The sequence below is a fragment of the Salvelinus fontinalis genome, chromosome 40 (assembly GCF_029448725.1).
Source record: "Salvelinus fontinalis isolate EN_2023a chromosome 40, ASM2944872v1, whole genome shotgun sequence".
NCBI lineage: Eukaryota > Metazoa > Chordata > Actinopteri > Salmoniformes > Salmonidae > Salvelinus > Salvelinus fontinalis.
In genome coordinates, this window is record NC_074704.1 from 939,676 (window position 1) to 958,508 (window position 18,833).

The following is an 18,833-nucleotide window of genomic DNA, read 5'->3' on the forward strand; positions in this document are numbered from 1 at the left end:
AATCTACACACAATACTCAATAATGACAAAGCAAAAACAGGTTTTTAGACATTTTTGCACAAAAAAAAATGAAATATTACATTTACATAAGTATTCAGACCCTTTTCAGGACTTTGTTGAAGCACCTTTGGCAGCGATTACAGCCTCGAGTTTTCTTGGGTATGATGCTACAAGCTTGGCACACCTGTATTTGGGGAGTTTCTCCCATTCTTCTCTGTAGATCCTCTCAAGCTCTGTCAGGTTGGATGGGGAGCGTCACTTCATGACGCTCTGCGGTTTCCTCCAGACGTGTTGCTTGGCATTCAGGCCAAAGAGTTCAATCTTGGTTTCATCAGACCAGAGAATCTTGTTTCTCATGGTCTGAGAGTCTTTCAGTGCCTTTTGGCAAACTCCAAGCGGGCTGTCATGTGCCTTTAACTGAGGAGTGGCTTCCGTCTGGCCACTACCATAAGGGCCTGATTGGTGGAGTGCTGCAGAGATGGTTGTCCTTCTGGAAGGTTCTCCCATCTCCACAGAGGAACTCTGGATTTCTGTCAGAATGACCATCGGGTTCTTGGTCACCTCCCTGACCAAGGCCCTTCTCCCCTGATTGCACAGTTTGGCTGGGAAGCCAGCTCTAGGAAGAGTCTTGGTGGTTCCAAACTTCCTCCATTTAAGAATGATGGAGGCCACTGTGTTCTTGGGGACCAGTGGTGCAGACAATTTTTGGTACCCTTCCCCAGATCTGTGCCTCGACACAATCCTGTCTCTGAGCTCTACTGACAATTCCTTCGACCTCATGGCTTGGTTTTTTACTCTGATATGCACTTTCAACTATGGGACCTTATATAGACAGGTGTGTGCCTTTCCAAATCATGTCCAATCAATTGCATTTACCACAGGTGGACTCCAATCAAGTTGTAGAAACATCTGAAGGATGATCAATGGAAACAGGATGCACCTGAGCTCAATTGAGTCTCACAGCAAAGGGTCTGAATACTTATATAAATAAGGTATGTGTTTTTTATTTTTAATACATTTGCAAACATTTCTAAAAACCTGTTTTCGTTTAGTCATTATGGGGTAATGTGTGTAGATTGATGATACTTTTTATTTATTTAATCCCTTTTAGAATAAGGCTGTAATGTAACAAAATGTAGAAATAGTCAAGGGGTCTGAATACTTCCCAAATGCACTGTACAGTATATTAACCTAAGAGTACTTCTCAAATGCACTGTAACAGTATATTGACCTAAGAGTACTTCCCAAATGCACTGTAACAGTATATTGATCTAAGAGTACTTCCTGGATGCACTGTAACAGTATATTAACCTAAGAGTACTTCCCAAATGCACTGTAACAGTATATTGACCTAAGAGTTATGAAAGTTGGAAGAATTATCTTCATAATGATTCCACACCTGTATTTTCTCCAAAGGGTGCTTCAACCAAGTATTCACTCTGGGGTGAATTTGTAATTAAAACATTTAAAAAAAAAATATATATATATATATATAATGTTTCTTTCACTTTGGAAATGTGGAGCAGATTGTGTAGGTAAGTAGGAACAAATATCAAATGTAATCCCTTTTTTTTTGTTTTACTTTTGGGGCAGCAAAATGCAGACTATCATTAGTCACTGTAGCAAGGGTTATACAAATGCCCTCTGTTGGAAACCATATAGTTGACTAGATCTATGGGGTTGTCATGTCTAGATGCTTTTTGTACAGGAATGGGGGAAGGATTGTTGATATCCATTTTATGAATTGTGAATGTGTAGGTAATATAATGGGAAGCCCTTTATCCATTAACGTTTGGTTGGTTGACCACCACTCTGTGTACCTTTAAACAGTTCCTACAATACAGAACAACATAGTCAAGTGTAGAATGCTCTTTTAAAAACCAGTCATTAGTTCAACAACTGCAGAATTTGTGGCCCTGTTTTTTAAGATGGTACTTACTGGTGTTAATCAGATTTCCAGTCTTCTCTAATTCTCCCTCTTCCTCATCCAATGTGACAGTAATCTCCCCTTCCTCCTTCACTCCAAACACTTCTTCCACTTTGACCGCCAACTCCCCCTCCTCCTTCACTCCAAACACTTCTTCCACTGTGACCGCCAACTCCCCCTCCTCCTTCACTCCAAACATTTCTTCCACTGTGACCGCCAACTCCCCCTCCTCTTTCACTCCAAACACTTCTTCCACTGTGACCGCCAACTCCCCTTCCTCTTTCACTCCAAACACTTCTTCCACTGTGACCGCCAACTCCCCCTCCTCTTTCACTCCAAACACTTCTTCCACTGTGACCGCCAACTCCCCTTCCTCTTTCACTCCAAACACTTCTTTCACTGTGACCGCCAACTGCCCCTCCTCTTTCACTCCAAACACTGCATCCTGCTCTTTCTCCTCCTTCAGGCTGTAAGCTTCTTCTTTCACTGTAACAGCATCATCCTCTACTTCTTGTTTTATTGTAACAGCCTCTTCTTCCGTCTCCTCTTTCACGAGAAATTCTTTCTCCGTCCAGCAGACCTCTTCTTCTTTAGCAGGGGTGGAGTAGTTTAGTGAACTCATGGTAGCTAGCTAACGTTAGCTGGTTAGCATTAATGATTAGCCTAGTGCTACTGCTGATTTAACCAGTCAGCTAGCTGACTACTAGCAACGTAAAATTAGATTAAATGCGGCAACCAGCTATACGACAGACATGTGTTTAAAACACAGTGGCTAATATACACCGACAGTGGCTCAAGAATTTTAGTGTTTCGGCTATTAGCTAGCAAGCTACCGAGGTGGATGACTAGCTGTTGTTGTTGAAGACGCTTCCTGTCCACTAGATTATACGTCACGCTGGTAGCTTCACCTGAAATACACACGTCGCCATCTGCTGACTAAAGTGGAAAACGCAGTTGAGAGAATTAAAAATGTGTTTATTTTTTATTAAATAGTAATATTATATTGCGACATACAAAGAGAAGTACGGTGGCGTATGCCGCCACTCCGATAAAAAAATATATATATCGACGAGATAAGATCACGTTATTAGGAAATAATTCAATAACTCGTTATAATGAAATAATCCATGATTTTGTTATTTCTTTTTATAAGATGATCTTTCTCGTAATATGTCGTTATTACGAAATAATCCAGTTCCATTTTTTCTAAATCCCTTTTTCTCTTTTTATTTAGAATTGATAGTTACAGTCTTGTCCCATCGCTGCATCTCCTGTGCAGAGAGAGAGGCGAAGGTCGAAAGCCATGCCGCGCCACCAAGCCGCGCTGCTTCTTGACACACTGCTTATTTAACTCGGACATGGCTTCCTCTCATGCACAGGTTGACATTATGGCCGGGTTTGTTTGAGTTGATCAACTTTTATTTTCTCCTCGGTTTGAGGCACTGGGAGATATTAGTGTAATGGAGCAATATAGATGGTGTTGTCATTAGTTTACCTACATTGCAGAGAAATCTGAGTTCTCGATCACAGCCGTGGGAAGTTTGGGTGCTGAGGGTGTTGCAGCACCACCTGAAAAATAACAAATATTAATAAAAAATAAACATATAAGTAGTGGACTGGGCCTTTATGACACCTGTATTAGTGGACTGGGCCTTTATGACACCTGTAGTAGTGGACTGGGCCTTTATGACACCTGTATTAGTGGACTGGGCCTTTATGACACCTGTAGTAGTGGACTGGGCCTTTATGACACCTGTAGTAGTGGACTGGGCCTTTATGACACCTGTAGTAGTGGACTGGGCCTTTATGACACCTGTATTAGTGGACTGGGCCTTTATGACACCTGTATTAGTGGACTGGGCCTTTATGACACCTGTATTAGTGGACTGGGCCTTTGACACCTGTATTAGTGGACTGGGCCTTTATGACACCTGTATTAGTGGACTGGGCCTTTATGACACCTGTATTAGTGGACTGGGCCTTTATGACACCTGTATTAGTGGACTGGGCCTTTATGACACCTGTATTAGTGGACTGGGCCTTTATGACACCTGTATTAGTGGACTTGGCCTTTATGACACAATTCAATGTCATAACAATTCATTTCAAAGTAAGGGGTTTTCCTCACTGCTTACAGATAATAATTGTCTCCATGTAGATGCTGAACAGCAATACATTTCACATTTATTTATACTAAAGCACACAATGGCCCACAATCTGTAAGATGTGAACATACTATTCCTTATAACTATATCAAATACATGCAATGAATATTCCAGAAACAGGTTTCTGTGCCAGTTTACAACCAATCAGCAAAAGATAACCGACTTCGAGCGTTTCAACATGGTTTGTGCTATCAACACCACAAAAGTTTTAAACACTTTAAATGGGCACTTCTGATTTGTGTGGTATGTCCCTGGACTCTTGGGAATCTTGGTAGATTCTCGGGAAAATGTGAATCCCCAGGTTGTAGGTATGTAGTATATTTTCATTTATAGGGGAAGAAACTAAATTAACTCAGACAATAACAACAACTCAGCCAGGTCGAATATAAACATTTTAAATATCCTACAGATTAGATCTAGCCTAAACAACTTCTTATCCATGTAAAATATGATATATCATACAGATTAGATATAGCCTAGGAGACTTCTTATCCAAGTTCAACATTAACCAGTTGTGACCAGACTATTCCCTCAAAGCCACTCTGTAAGATATAAATCATCAGAGGACCAGCGATTGGAGCAAATGCATCACGTTGAAACGGCCCTCAATTTTCTGTAGTCCTTGAGGAATGACACACACACACATGAAACACAGAACCAGAGTTAGAAAATGACAATTTAATAACAGTGTGTATACATTGAAACGGACTCCATATTCAGCTCATGTTTTGAAATAAAACATTTATATTCGAGTCCTGCTTTGTACTAATTTGATTTCATGTGACAAACAAAAAACAGTCACAAGCTTAGTTTCCACCTGATTGGTTTGGTAGAAGACAAAAACGCATGCGCCTGCTATGGGGCGTGGGATGTCCTCTACAATCATTAGCCTGCTCTAAATGGTTTAGACCAGCAGGTGCCAATAGTGTACACTGTGATTGATCAAAGCATTGAGTAATGTACCTATTTTTGACACAATTGTCTGGAAAAACTAAACGCTTCGCTTCCCCGTCACTACTCCCCTGTATGTGTTCTTTCATGGCTTTTCAGCAAGCTTCTCTGGGTAAAACCCTTCCCCACACTGGGAGCATTGGAAAGGCTTCTCCCATGTGTGTGTTATATTATGTTCTGTCAGGTGCTCTAGCCGGATAAATTAGAATAATTTTCACACTGGGGGCAGTGATAAGACTTCTTCCCTGTATGTGTTGTGTTCTTTGATGACCTTTCAGGCTCCCTATCTGGGTAAAACCTTTTCCACACTGAGAGCATTGGAAAGGCTTCTCCCCTGTGTGTGTTCTATCATGCTTTTTCAGGCTCCCCATCTGGGTAAAACCCTTTCCACACAGAGAGCATTGGAAAGGCTTCTCTACAGAGTGTGTTCTCTCATGTGATTTCAGGGTACCTGATTGGGCAAACGCCATTCCACACTGAGAGCATTGGAAAGGCTTCTCCACAGAGTGTGTTCTCTCATGTGATTTCAAGGTACCTGATTGGGTAAAACTCTTACCACAGTGGGAGCAGAGATAGGGCTTCTCTCCAGTGTGTATTCTTTTATGTTTTTCCAGTTGCCCTAACTGTGTAAAGCTCTTTTCACACTGGGAACAGTGGAAAGGCTTCTCTACTGAGTGCCTCCTCTCGTGTGATTTCAGATACCCTAAATGGGTAAAACTCTTTCCACACTGAGAGCATTGGAACAGTTTTTCTCCTGTGTGTATTCTCTTATGATCTTTCAGATGCGATGACTGGATAAATCTCTTTCCACACTGAGAGCAGTGATGTTGTTTTGCTGGTTTGGGCGTCTCTGGGTCTGGTTCCAATGAAGGACTCTTTTCGCTGTCAAAATGAGAGTCTGGTCTCTCTCCTGTCAAAGACAAGAGTATTTTGTTAAACAGAGACCTGAATAAAACCTCCACATTTTTAAACTGTCTCCCTATGAGCTTTAATCCAGTCTAGATCCCTTATTATAAAATGGGTAGTTTGGATTGTGGATGCTGATTGGTTGGTAGCTGTTAGTTATTCACGATAATCCACTGGTAATACCTGTTAACAGTTCCATTTGAATTATCCCTAAAAATCTACTGTCCCACAGCCCAGCCAGGCCATTTATAAACTCCTCTCCACTGTCCCACAGCCCTGCCAGGCCATTTATAAACTAATCTCCACTTTCCCACAGCCCAGCCAAGCCATTTATAAACTAATCTCCACTGTCCCACAGCCCTGCCAGGCCATTTATAAACTAATCTCCACTTTCCCACAGCCCAGCCAAGCCATTTATAAACTAATCTCCACTTTCCCACAGCCCTGCCAGGCCATTTATAAACTAATATCCACTGTCCCACAGCCCTGCCAGGCAATTTATATAAACTAATCTCCACTGGAAGAAAGGCATAGCAGCATACGATCATCATTAACCCATGGCTTCTAGCCTAACATTTGGTTTGGAACAGAGGGGAGTTGTATAAACCTTGCTATCTGCCTCTCCGACCACCTGCACCTTTATAATATAACAATCATCATGTTATGAAAGCAATAAGGAAGTCAAACCCAAGTTATTATGAATAACACATCACTGTTTCCCTTCACTTTGTATCATGCCTAAGAACAAATCAAATCCAATTTGAATTGGTCACATAGACATGGTTTGCAGATGAAATGCGAGTGTATCGAAATGCTTGCAGCCCTTGTGTTTTCACTTCAGGATAATCCGCAGATTCTCATGCCTTGTTGATTCAATAACCTGTGGGGCCGGTGTCTATAGAACCTGTAATAACCTGCACTAACCTGTGGGGCCGGTGTCTATATAACCTGTAATAACCTGTAATAACCTGCGGGGCCGGTGTCTATATAACCTGTAATAACCTGTGGGGCCGGTGTCTATATAACCTGTAATAACCTTTAATAACCTGTGGGGCTGAGGTCTATATAACCTGTAATAACCTGTAATAACCTGTGGGGCCGGTGTCTATATAACCCGTAATAACCTGTGGGGCCGGTGTCTATATAACCTGTAATAACCTTTAATAACCTGTGGGGCCGGGGTCTATATAACCTGTAATAACCTGTGGGGCCGGTGTCTATAGAACCTGTAATAACCTGTGGGGCCGGTGTCTATAGAACCTGTAATAACCTGTGGGGCCGGTGTCTATAGAACCTGTAATAACCCGTGGGGCCGGTGTCTATAGAACCTGTAATAACCTGTAATAACATGTGGGGCCGGTATCTATATAACCTGTAATAACCTGTGGGGCCGGTGTCTATATAACCTGTAATAACCTGTGGGGCCGGGGTCTATATAACCTGTAATAACCTGTAATAACCTGTGGGGCCGGTGTCTATAGAACCTGTAATAACCTGTGGGGCCGGTGTCTATATAACCTGTAATAACCTGTGGGGCCGGTGTCTATATAACCTGTAATAACCTGTGGGGCCGGTGTCTATAGAACCTGTAATAACCTGTGGGGCCGGTGTCTATAGAACCGGTAATAACCTGTGGGGCCGGTGTCTATAGAACCTGTAATAACCTATAATAACCTGTGGGGCCGGTGTCTATATAACCTGTAATAACCTGTGGGGCCGGTGTCTATATAACCTGTAATAACCTGTGGGGCCGGTGTCTATATAACCTGTAATAACCTGTAATAACATGTGGGGCCGGTATCTATATAACCTGTAATAACCTGTAATAACCTGTGGGGCCGGTGTCTATAGAACCTGTAATAACCTGTGGGTCCGGTGTCTATAGAACCTGTAATAACCTGTAATAACCTGCGGGGCCGGTGTCTATAGAACCTGTAATAACCTGTAATAACCTGTGGGGCCGGTGTCTATATAACCTGTAATAACCTGTGGGGCCGGTGTCTATAGAACCTGTAATAACCTGTGGGGCCGGTGTCTATAGAACCTGTAATAACCTGTAATAACCTGTGGGGCCGGTGTCTATAGAACCTGTAATAACCTGTAATAACCTGTGGGGCCGGTGTCTATATAACCTGTAATAACCTGTAATAACCCGTGGGGCCGGTGTCTATATAACCTGTAATAACCTGTAATAACCCGTGGGGCCGGTGTCTATATAACATGTAATAACCTGTGGGTCCGGTGTCTATAGAACCTGTAATAACCTGTGGGGCCGGTGTCTATAGAACCTGTAATAACCTGTGGGGCCGGTGTCTATAGAACCTGTAATAACCTGTGGGGCCGGTGTCTATAGAACCTGTAATAACCTGTGGGGCCGGTGTCTATTGAACCTGTAATAACCTGTGGGGCCGGTGTCTATATAACCTGTAATAACCTGTGGGGCCGGTGTCTATAGAACCTGTAATAACCTGTAATAACATGTGGGGCCGGTGTCTATATAACATGTAATAACCTGTGGGTCCGGTGTCTATATAACCTGTAATAACCTGTGGGGCCGGTGTCTATATAACCTGTAATAACCTGTGGGGCCGGTGACTATATAACCTGTAATAACCTGTAATAACATGTGGGGCCGGTGTCTATAGAACCTGTAATAACCTGTGGGGCCGGTGTCTATAGAACCTGTAATAACCTGTGGGGCCGGTGTCTATAGAACCTGTAATAACCTGTGGGGCCGGTGTCTATATGACCTGTAATAACCTGTGGGGCCGGTGTCTATATAACACTTCATCCAAACGATCCTTCCTCGTCTTGATTCTGTCCTCTCATCGATTTGAAATCAGACATGAGTTTGTGGTAATAACATGTTAGATGATGTGGTATCATAGATATTTTAAATCAGATCAGTCTGTCTTACCTTATAACTAAAGAAAAGAAGGACTAAAGACACCATTTTGATTTAAAAAAACAAATGACAGAGATTCAAAATCACTCAGAACAATATAATGGGAAGTATTTCATCCAGTAACGGTTTTGTGTGTGTGTCCCCCCCTACTCAGAACAATATATTGGGAAGTATTTCATCCAGTAACGGTTTTTGTGTGCCCCCCCCCCCCCCCCCCCCCCCCCCCCAAAGATCCCAGAAATGTTCCATACGCACAAAAAGCTTATTTCTCTCAGATTTTGTGCACAAATTTGTTTACATCTCTATTAGTGAGCATTTTTCCTTTGCCAAGATCATCCATCCAACTGACAGGTGTGCCATATCAAGAAGCTGATTAAACAGCATGATCATTACACAGGTGCACCTTGTGCTGGGAACAATATAAGGCCACTCAACACAATGCTACAGATGTCACATTTTTGGGGGGGAGGGTGCAATTTGCATGCTAACGGCAGGACTGTCCACCAGAGCGTTTGCCAGATAATTGAATGTCCATGTCTCTACCATAAGCTATCTTCAACATCGTTTTAGAGAATTTGGCAGTACGTATGGGCAGGCATAAGCTACGGACAACAATTGCATTTTGTCGATGGCAATTTGAATGCACAGAGATACCGTGACAAGATCCTGAGGTCCATTGTTGTGCCATTCATCGGCTGCCATCACCTCATGTTTCAGTATGATAATGCACAGTCCCATGTGGCAAAGATCCGTAATTCCTGGAAGGTGAAAATGTCCCAGTTCCTCCATGGCCTGAATACTCACCAGACATGTCACCCATTGAGCATGTTTGGGATGCTCTGGATCGACGTGTATAACAGTGTGTTCTAGTTCCCACCAATATCCAGCAACTTCACACAGCCATTAAAGAGGAGTGGAACAACATTCCACAATCAACAGCCTGATCAACTCTATGAGATGGAGACGTGTCACGCTGCATGAGGCAAATGGTGGTCACACCAGATACTGACTGGTTTTCTGATCCACGCCCCTACCTTTTATTTAAGGTATCTGTGACCAACAGATGCATATCTGTATATTCCTTCTCACCAACACCCAACCCACGTCCAGGTGCACCCGTGCTCTCTGTACCTCCATCAACCTCCACCAATGGCAAGAAGAGGAAGACAGCGGAGGATCCTTTGGACACGGACATTGATGACAAAAAGTGTTTCTATTCATATCAATAAATACTCATATTATATGGAAACGTAGAAAGACACGCATATGTTAATCAGTGCAGATATTTGGGCTCCCGAGTGGCGCAGCAGGTCTAAGGCACTGCATCGCAATACAGTCCCTGGTTCGAATCCCGGCTGTATCACATCCGGTATCACAATAAGCAGCTAGGTCCAAACTGCTCCTACACGGTGTAACAGTGCTGAGTAGGTCCAAACTGCTCCTACACGGTGTAACAGTACTGAGTAGGTCCAAACTGCTCCTACACGGTGTAACAGTACTGAGCAGGTCCAAACTGCTCCTACACGGTGTAACAATACTGAGTAGGTCCAAACTGCTCCTACACGGTGTAAGAGTACTGAGTAGGTCCAAACTGCTCCTACACGGTGTAACAGTACTGAGTAGATCCAAACTGCTCCTACACGGTGTAACAGTACTGAGAAGGTCCAAACTGCTCCTACACGGTGTAACAGTGCTGAGTAGGTCTCAAACTGCTCCTACATGGTGTAACAGTACTGAGTAGGTCCAAACTGCTCCTACACGGTGTAACAGTACTGAGTAGGTCCAACCTGCTACTACACGGTGTAACAGTACCGAGTAGGTCCAAACTGAGCTGCGTTCAGTACAAAAAAAAGCAGTGGAACGATCAATTAACAGAAAAAGGTGCTGTACTGAGTGACTAGTTGAAAAATGATTGGGTTCCAAATATACTGCTGCCCTTAATGCGTCACTCATTGCTTCAAGCCACACCCACCAACTGGAGCAAACCAACAATTCCTCAGTCTGCTCAATACCTTTTTTTAAACAACTAATTGACCGAAGTTGGGGATGGATGGGGCAGGACCGAGTTTGGGAAACCCTGATCTAAGTGATTGGTATTCCAACTGACATGTTGTGTTATCTACCTTCCAGCCATCCATTCACCCACTCAGAAGAGACTAGAGGTCGACCGATTAATCGTAAGGGCCGATTAATTAGGGCCGATTTCAAGTTTTGCTAACAATCGGAAATCTGTATTTTTGGACACCGATTTGGCCGATTATTATTATTTATTTTTTTACACCTTTATTTAATCTTTATTTAACTAGGCAAGTCAGTTAAGAACACATTCATATTTTCAATGACGGCCTTGGAACAGTGCCTCGTTCAGGGGCAGAACGACAGATTTTTACCTTGTCAGCTCGGGGGATTCAATCTTGCAACCTTACAGTTAACTAGTCCAACGCTCTAACCACCTGATTACATTGCACTCCACGAGGAGCCTGCCTGTTATGCGAATGCAGTAAGCCAAGGTAAGTTCCTAGCTAGCATTAAACTTATCTTATAAAAAACAATCAATCAATCAATCATAATCACTAGTTAACTACACATGGTTGATGATATTACTAGTTTATCTAGCGTGTCCTGCGTTGCATATAATCGATGCGATGCGTATCGTTGCTCCAACGTGTACCTAACCATAAACAATGCCTTTCTTAAAATCAATACACAGAAGTATATATTTTTACACCTGCATATTTAGCTAAAAGACATCCAGGTTAGCAGGCAATATTAACCAGGTGAAATTGTGTCACTTCGCTTGCGTTCATTGCACGCAGAGTCAGTGTATATGCAACAGTTTGGGACGCCTAATTTGCCAGAGTTTTACGTAATTATGACATAACATTGAAGGTTGTGCAATGTAACAGGAATATTTAGACATAGCAATGCCACCCGTTAGATAAAATAAGGAACGGTTCCGTATTTCACTGAAAGAATAAACGTCTTGTTTTCGAGATGATAGTTTCCAGATTCGACCATATTAATGACCTAAGGCTCGTATTTCTGTGTGTTATTATGTTATAATTAAGTCTATGATTTGATAGAGCAGTCTGACTGGGCGATGGTAGGCACCAGCAGGCTCGTAAGCATTCATTCAAACAGGACTTTGGTGCGTTTTGCCAGCAGCTCTGCTGTTTTTGACTTCAAGCCCATCAACTCCTGAGATGAGGCTGGTGTAACCGATGTAAAATGGCTAGCTAGTTAGCGGGGTGCGCGCTAATAGCGTTTCAAACGTCACTCGCTCTGAGACTTGGAGTGGTTGTTCCCCTTGCAAGGGCCGCGGCTTTTGTGGAGCGATGGGTAACGCTGCCTCGAGGGTGGCTATTGTCGATGTGTTCCTGATTCGAGCCCAGGTAGGGGCGAGGAGAGGGACAGAAGCTATACAGTTACACTGGCAATACTAAAGTGCCTATAAGAACATCCAATAGTCAAAGGTATATGAAATACAAATGGTATAGAGAGAAAAAGTCCTATAATTCCTATAATAACTACAACCTAAAACTTCTTACATGGGAATATTGAAGACTCATGTTAAAAGGAACCACCAGCTTTCATATGTTCTCATGTTCTGAGCAAGAAACTTAAACGTTAGCTTTCTTACATGGCACATATTGCACTTTTACTTTCTTCTCCAACACTTTGTTTTTGCATTATTTAAGCCAAATTGAACATGTTTCATTATTTATTTGAGGCTAAATTTATTTTATTGATGTATTATATTAAGTTAAAATAAGTGTTCGTTGAGTATTGTTGTAATTGTCATTATTACAAATAAATAAATAAATAAAAAAACGGCCGATTAAATCTGCATCCAATAATCGGAATCGGTATCGGCGTTGAAAAATCTTAATCGGTCGACCTCTAGAAGAGAACTCTCCTGAAGTTCTGACTGACACGCTGTAAACCAAACAACTAAATGAGGTTTTAAAGGTTAGAATCAAGAAATACACACAATATTCATCCATTTTATAATTTACATTTTATAATATCCAAATCATATCATGAGCATGTAAGGTTTCTTGTATCCAATATATCAAAGTGTAGAATCAAAATAAAATACATTTTAAAATTGTAATCTGATTTTAGACATAATCCTGTCTCAAAAACTAAAACAGGCCTATTCTAGAGAATGATTTCATATAAACAATATGATTTAATGTGGCATAAAACAACAGTCAAACGTAAGTCAGAACACTGCCTGTCTATTCTATGATGTGATTTCATGTCTTCTGTCTGGGAAAATGTATTTTTTATTTAACAACCTGATATTCATTATGCAATGGGAACATGGGTACACACATCTCCAGAGTGTTTTCTCTTCTTATGTTTGCGCAGACTTCCTAAATGGAAAAAATCATTTCCACACAGGGAACAATGGTAAGGTATCTCTCCTGTGTGTGTTTTCTCATGTGATTTTAGGTCATGTGATAGTGAAAATCTCTTTCTACAATGGGCACAGGGGTAGGGCTTTTCTCCTGTGTGTGTCCGCTCATGTGATTTTAGGTCCTGTGATCGTGAAAATCTCTTTCCACAATGGGCACAGGGGTAAGGCTTTTCTCCTGTGTGTATTCTATTATGTTTGTTCAGGCTCCCTGATTGTGCAAAACTCTTTTCACACTGGGAGCAGTGGTATGGTTTCTCCCCTGTGTGTGTCCTCTCGTGTGATTTTAGATCCTGTGATCCTGAAAATCTCTTTGGACAATAGGCACAGGGATAAGGCTTTTCTCCTGTGTGTATTCTATTATGTTTGTTCAGGCTCCCTAACTGTGTAAAACTCTTTTCACACTGGGAGCAGTGGTATGGTTTCTCCCCTGTGTGTATCCTCTCATGTGATTTTAGTTGCTGTGATCGTAAAAAACTCTTTCCACACTGGGAACATTGGAAAGACTTTTCTCCTGAGTGGTTCTTTTCATGCTCTTTCAGGCTTCCTAACTGGGTAAAACTCGTTCCACACAAGGAGCAATGGTATGGTTTCTCCCTTGTGTGTGTCCTCTCATGCTCCTTCAGCTTATCTAACGACCTAAAATTATTTCCACAATGTGAACAGCGGTAAGGCTTTTCTCCTGTGTGTATTCTATTATGTTTGTTCAGGCTCCATAACTGGGTAAAACTCTTTCCACACTGGGCGCAGAGAAAAGGTTTCTCCCTTGTGTGTGTCCTCTGATGTATTTTTAGGTACCGTGACAACTTAAAACTCTTATTACACTGGGAGCAGTCGAGTCGTCTCACTGGTTTGGGAGTCTCTGGGTCTGGTTCCCCTGAAGCACTCTTACTGCTGTCAGAGTGAGAGTCTGGTCTCTCTCCTGCCAAAGACAGAGTATTTGGTTAAACAGAGACCTGAATGAAACCTCCACATGATAAAACTGTCTTCCTATGAGGTTTAATCTAGACTCATTATAAACCGTACATTTGGATCCTTGATGCCGATTGGTTAATAGCCGTTAGTTAATCACAATACTACCCGGGTAATGGCTGTTAACAGTTCTATTTGAATCATTCCTACACATCCACTGTCCCACAGCCCAGCCAGGTAATTCATCAACTGTATCTCCACTGTCCCACAGCCCAGCCAGGCAATGTATCAACTAATCTCCACTGTCCCACAGCCCAGCCAGGCAATGTATCAACTAATCTCCACTGTCCCACAGCCCAGCCAGGCAATTCATCAACTAATCTCCACTGTCCCACAGCCCTTACAGGAAATTCATCAACTAATCTCCACTGGAACAAAAGCATCTAGACATTATTACCCCATGCTTCTAGTCAAATATATAATATATCAGCAGGGACTTGTTCAAACCCTTTGCTATCCGCCTCTCTGCTCTCTGCATTTTGTATGTAAAAGAAAATATCTATTGAACTTATTCTGGTGATTTATTATTCAATAGAAATGTATGAAAATATGCATTTTTTCAAATGTAATCTCCCTTTACCTGCTATAATGACAGCTAGTAACCAATTGTTGGGTTGTTACTAGAACGGTACATAAGGGGCTAAGATGGGGTTAGAACGGTACATAAGGGGTTAAGATGGGTTAGAACGGTACATAAGGGGTTAAGATGGGGTTAGAACGGTACATAAGAGGTTAAGATGGGGTTAGAACGGTACATAAGGGGTTAAGATGGGGTTAGAACGGTACATAAGGGGTTAAGATGGGGTTAGAACGGTACATAAGGGGTTAAGATGGGGTTAGAACGGTACATAAGGGGTTAAGATGGGGTTAGAACGGTACATAAGGGGTTAAGATGGGGTTAGAATGGTACATAAGGGGTTAAGATGGGTTAGAACGGTACATAAGGGGTTAAGATGGGGTTAGAACGGTACATAAGGGATTAAGATAGGGTTAGAATGGTACATAAGGGGTTAAGATGGGGTTAGAACGGTACATAAGGGATTAAGATGGGGTTAGAATGGTACATAAGGGGTTAAGATAGGGTTAGAATGGTACATAAGGGGTTAAGATGGGGTTAGAACGGTACATAAGGGATTAAGATGGGGTTAGAATGGTACATAAGGGGTTAAGATAGGGTTAGAATGGTACATAAGGGGTTAAGATAGGGTTAGAATGGTACATAAGGGGTTAAGATGGGGTTAGAACGGTACATAAGGGATTAAGATGGGGTTAGAATGGTACATAAGGGGTTAAGATGGGGTTAAATAACGTAAGGGGTTAAGATGGGGTTAAATAACATAGTAGCTTATTATAGTGGGAGATTTTAATACGGTCTTAAATACCTCTATGGACCGGAAAGGAAATCACACTACAAACTATCACCCTCAGGCACTTAAGGAAATCAGGAATGTCATGGATGTATTGGAATTAGTGGATATATGGAGACTTAAATACCCTGACCTAGTGAGATATACATGGCGGAGGCTTAATCAAGCTAGTCGCCTTGACTACTTTCTTATATCATTCTCTCTGGCACCAAAAGTTAAAAAGTGTTTGATAGGGGACAGAATGCGGTCGGACCATCACATAATTGGCATATATATTACTCTTACAGAATTTCCACGTGGGCGAGGATATTGGAAATTTAATCAAAGCCTACTAGATGATAAATTGTTTAGAACTAGGACAGAAGAATTTATAACTGACTTTTTTAGACATAACATAGGTACAGCAGATCCCCATATTGTATGGGACACTTTTAAGTGTGCCTTTAGAGGCCATGCAATTCAGTACTCATCTATAAAACAAAAGCAATTTCGATCAAAAGAGTCCATATTAACAAAGGAAATTGAAGGACTAACAGTACAGTTAGATAACAATAAAAACGGTACCATAGAGGCACAGAATAAGTTAGAGGAAAAACAAAAAGAAATGGAGGAACTTATTCAAGAAAGATCCAGTGTAATATATTACAAAAATAAAGCGAACTGGATGGAATATGGGGAAAAATGCACCATTTTTTTTTTCAATTGTCAATATAGAAATGCTACCAAAAAAAACGTATTAAAACTTGTTACAAATGATGGAGTCACGCATGATTCACCAAATGATATTTTGAAAGAGGAAGTAAAGTACTTTAAGAATATATTTTCGTTTCAGGCTCCTCCATCTCCACTAACTGAAACTAATTGTATGGATTTTTTCCCTAATAATAATGTAAAATTAACATCTGTACAGAAAGACTCATGTGAAGGCCTAATTACAGAGGAGGAACTACTTGATGCAATTGGGGCCTTTAAGGATGGGAAAACTCCAGGACTGGATGGCATACCAGTGGAAGTATACAATTTTTTTTTGATATACTCAAAGGACCATTATTAGCTTGTTTTAACCACTCCTATATAAATGATAGATTATCAGACACGCAACAAGAAGGTGTGATATCATTATTACTGAAACAGGACCCAAGTGGTATATATAAAGATCCAGTCCATTTAAAAAATTGGAGACCTCTTACACTTCAGTGTTGTGATGCAAAAATCCTAGCAAAATGCTTGGCGCATAGAATAAAAAAAGTTTTGTCAGATATTATTCATCCTAATCAGACAGGTTTTTTACATGGACGATACATTGGAGATAATATAAGGCAAGTACTGGAAACAATGGAACACTATGAAATATCGGGGACACCAGGCCTGGTTTTCATAGCTGATTTTGAAAAGGCTTTTGATAAAGTACGACTGGAGTTTATATATAAATGCCTAGAATATTTAAATTTTGGGGAATCTCTTATAAAATGGGTAAAAATTATGTATAGTAACCCTAGGTGTAAAATAGTAAATAATGGCCACATCTCAGAAAGTTTTAAACTATCTAGAGGAGTAAAACAAGTTTGTCCACTATCGGCATATCTATTTATTATTGACTTCGAAATGTTAGCTGTTAAAATTAGATCAAACATTAATATTAAGGGATTAGAAATCCAGGGCCTAAAAACGAAGGTGTCATTGTACGCTGATGATTCATGTTTTCTTTTAAAACCACAACTAGAAACTCTCCACGGCCTCTTAGAGGATCTAGATACATTTGCTATCCTCTCTGGATTAAAACCAAATTATGATAAATGTACCATATTACGTATTGGATCACTAAAAAAATACACATTTTACATTGCCATGTAGTTTACCAATTAAATGGTCTGACGGTGATGTGGACATACTCGGTATACAAATCCCAAAAGAAAGAAATGATCTCACTCCAATAAATTTTTATAGAAAGTTAGCAAAAATAGATAAGATCTTGCTACCATGGAAAGGAAAATACCTGTCTATTTGTGGGAAAATCACCCTGATTAACTCTTTAATCATATCACAGTTTACCTATTTGCTTATGGTTTTGCCTACACCTAGTGACCTGCTTTTTAAATTATATGAACAAAAAATATTCAATTTTATTTGGAACGGCAAGCCAGATAAAATTAAAAGGGCCTATTTATATAACGAATATGAATTCGGAGGGCAGAAATTATTAAATATTAAAGCATTAGACCTCTCACTAAAGGCATCAGTCATACAAAAGTTATACTTAAATCCAAACTGGTTCTCTAGTAGATTGGTACGAATGTCTCATCCTATGTTCAAGAAGGGCCTTTTTCCCTTTATTCAGATTACACCTGCTCACTTTCGGTTGCTTGAAAAGGAAATCATTTCCAAAATATCTTTATTTTTTAAACAAGCCTTAGAAAGTTGGTTGCAATTTCAGTTTAATCCACCTGAAAGGACGGAACAAATAGTACAACAAATCTTGTGGTTAAATTCAAATATAGTAATTGATAAAAAAAACTGTATTAATCGAAGAAATGTTTAAAAAAGGTATAATTTTTGTGAATGATGTGAATGATGTGAATTTGTGAATGATCATAAATAGGACTGGTGGAGTAATGTCACACATGCAGCTAACACAGACATATGGAAATGTCTGCTCTACCCAAAATTACAACCAATTAATTGCAGCCTTACCACAAAAATGGAAGAGGCAAGTAGAAGGGGATAAAAGTAAGGAACTTGTATGTCGGCCTTATATTAAAGAACATAAATGGTTAAAGAAAAGTGTGATAAATAAAAACATATACCAATTTCATTTAAGGACCAAAAAACTTACAGCTGTGCCATATAAATTGCAAAATAGTTGGGAAGAGATGTTCGATGTACCCATTCCATGGCACATGGTTTATGAATTGATACGCAAAACAACGCCGGATTCAAAACTTCGAATTTTTCAATTTAAATTATTGTACAAAATTCTTGCAACTAATAGAATGTTATATATATGGGGGATACAATCTTCCCAGCTCTGTAGATTCTGCTGTGAGGAGGCAGAGTCATTAGACCATTTATTTTGGTATTGTCCGCATGTAGCTCGTTTTTGGTCACAGGTCCAGGAATGGTTGAAGAATTGCAACATTTGCGTAGAACTAACGCTACAGATAGCAATACTGGGGGATTTGAAAAGCCATAGTCAATCAATCAATAATATAATAATTATTTT

General features: G+C 40.7%; 2 protein-coding genes across 5 annotated transcripts in view; both read right to left on the bottom strand.

Annotated features, from left to right (window-relative positions):
• LOC129839536 (zinc finger protein 883-like) overlaps positions 1 to 2,795 on the bottom strand; it is a 35,566-nt gene extending 32,771 nt beyond the window's left edge. For both annotated transcript variants that reach the window (XM_055907052.1, XM_055907051.1), the window contains exon 1: positions 1,940 to 2,795. In XM_055907052.1, the coding sequence (XP_055763027.1) occupies positions 1,940 to 2,549 (610 nt within the window). In that variant the 5' untranslated portion in view covers positions 2,550 to 2,795. The remainder of the gene's footprint in view (positions 1 to 1,939) is intronic.
• Positions 2,796 to 4,790: 1,995 nt separating this feature from the next.
• LOC129839544 (zinc finger protein 239-like) overlaps positions 4,791 to 18,833 on the bottom strand; it is a 126,626-nt gene continuing 112,583 nt past the window's right edge. For 2 of the 3 annotated variants that reach the window (XM_055907062.1, XM_055907061.1), the window contains one exon: positions 12,854 to 14,196. In XM_055907062.1, coding sequence (XP_055763037.1) covers positions 13,166 to 14,196 — 1,031 coding nt within the window. In that variant the 3' untranslated portion in view covers positions 12,854 to 13,165. Of the gene's footprint in view, positions 5,954 to 12,853; positions 14,197 to 18,833 lie in introns of those variants that run through there. The other variant, XM_055907064.1, reaches the window with a different exon arrangement.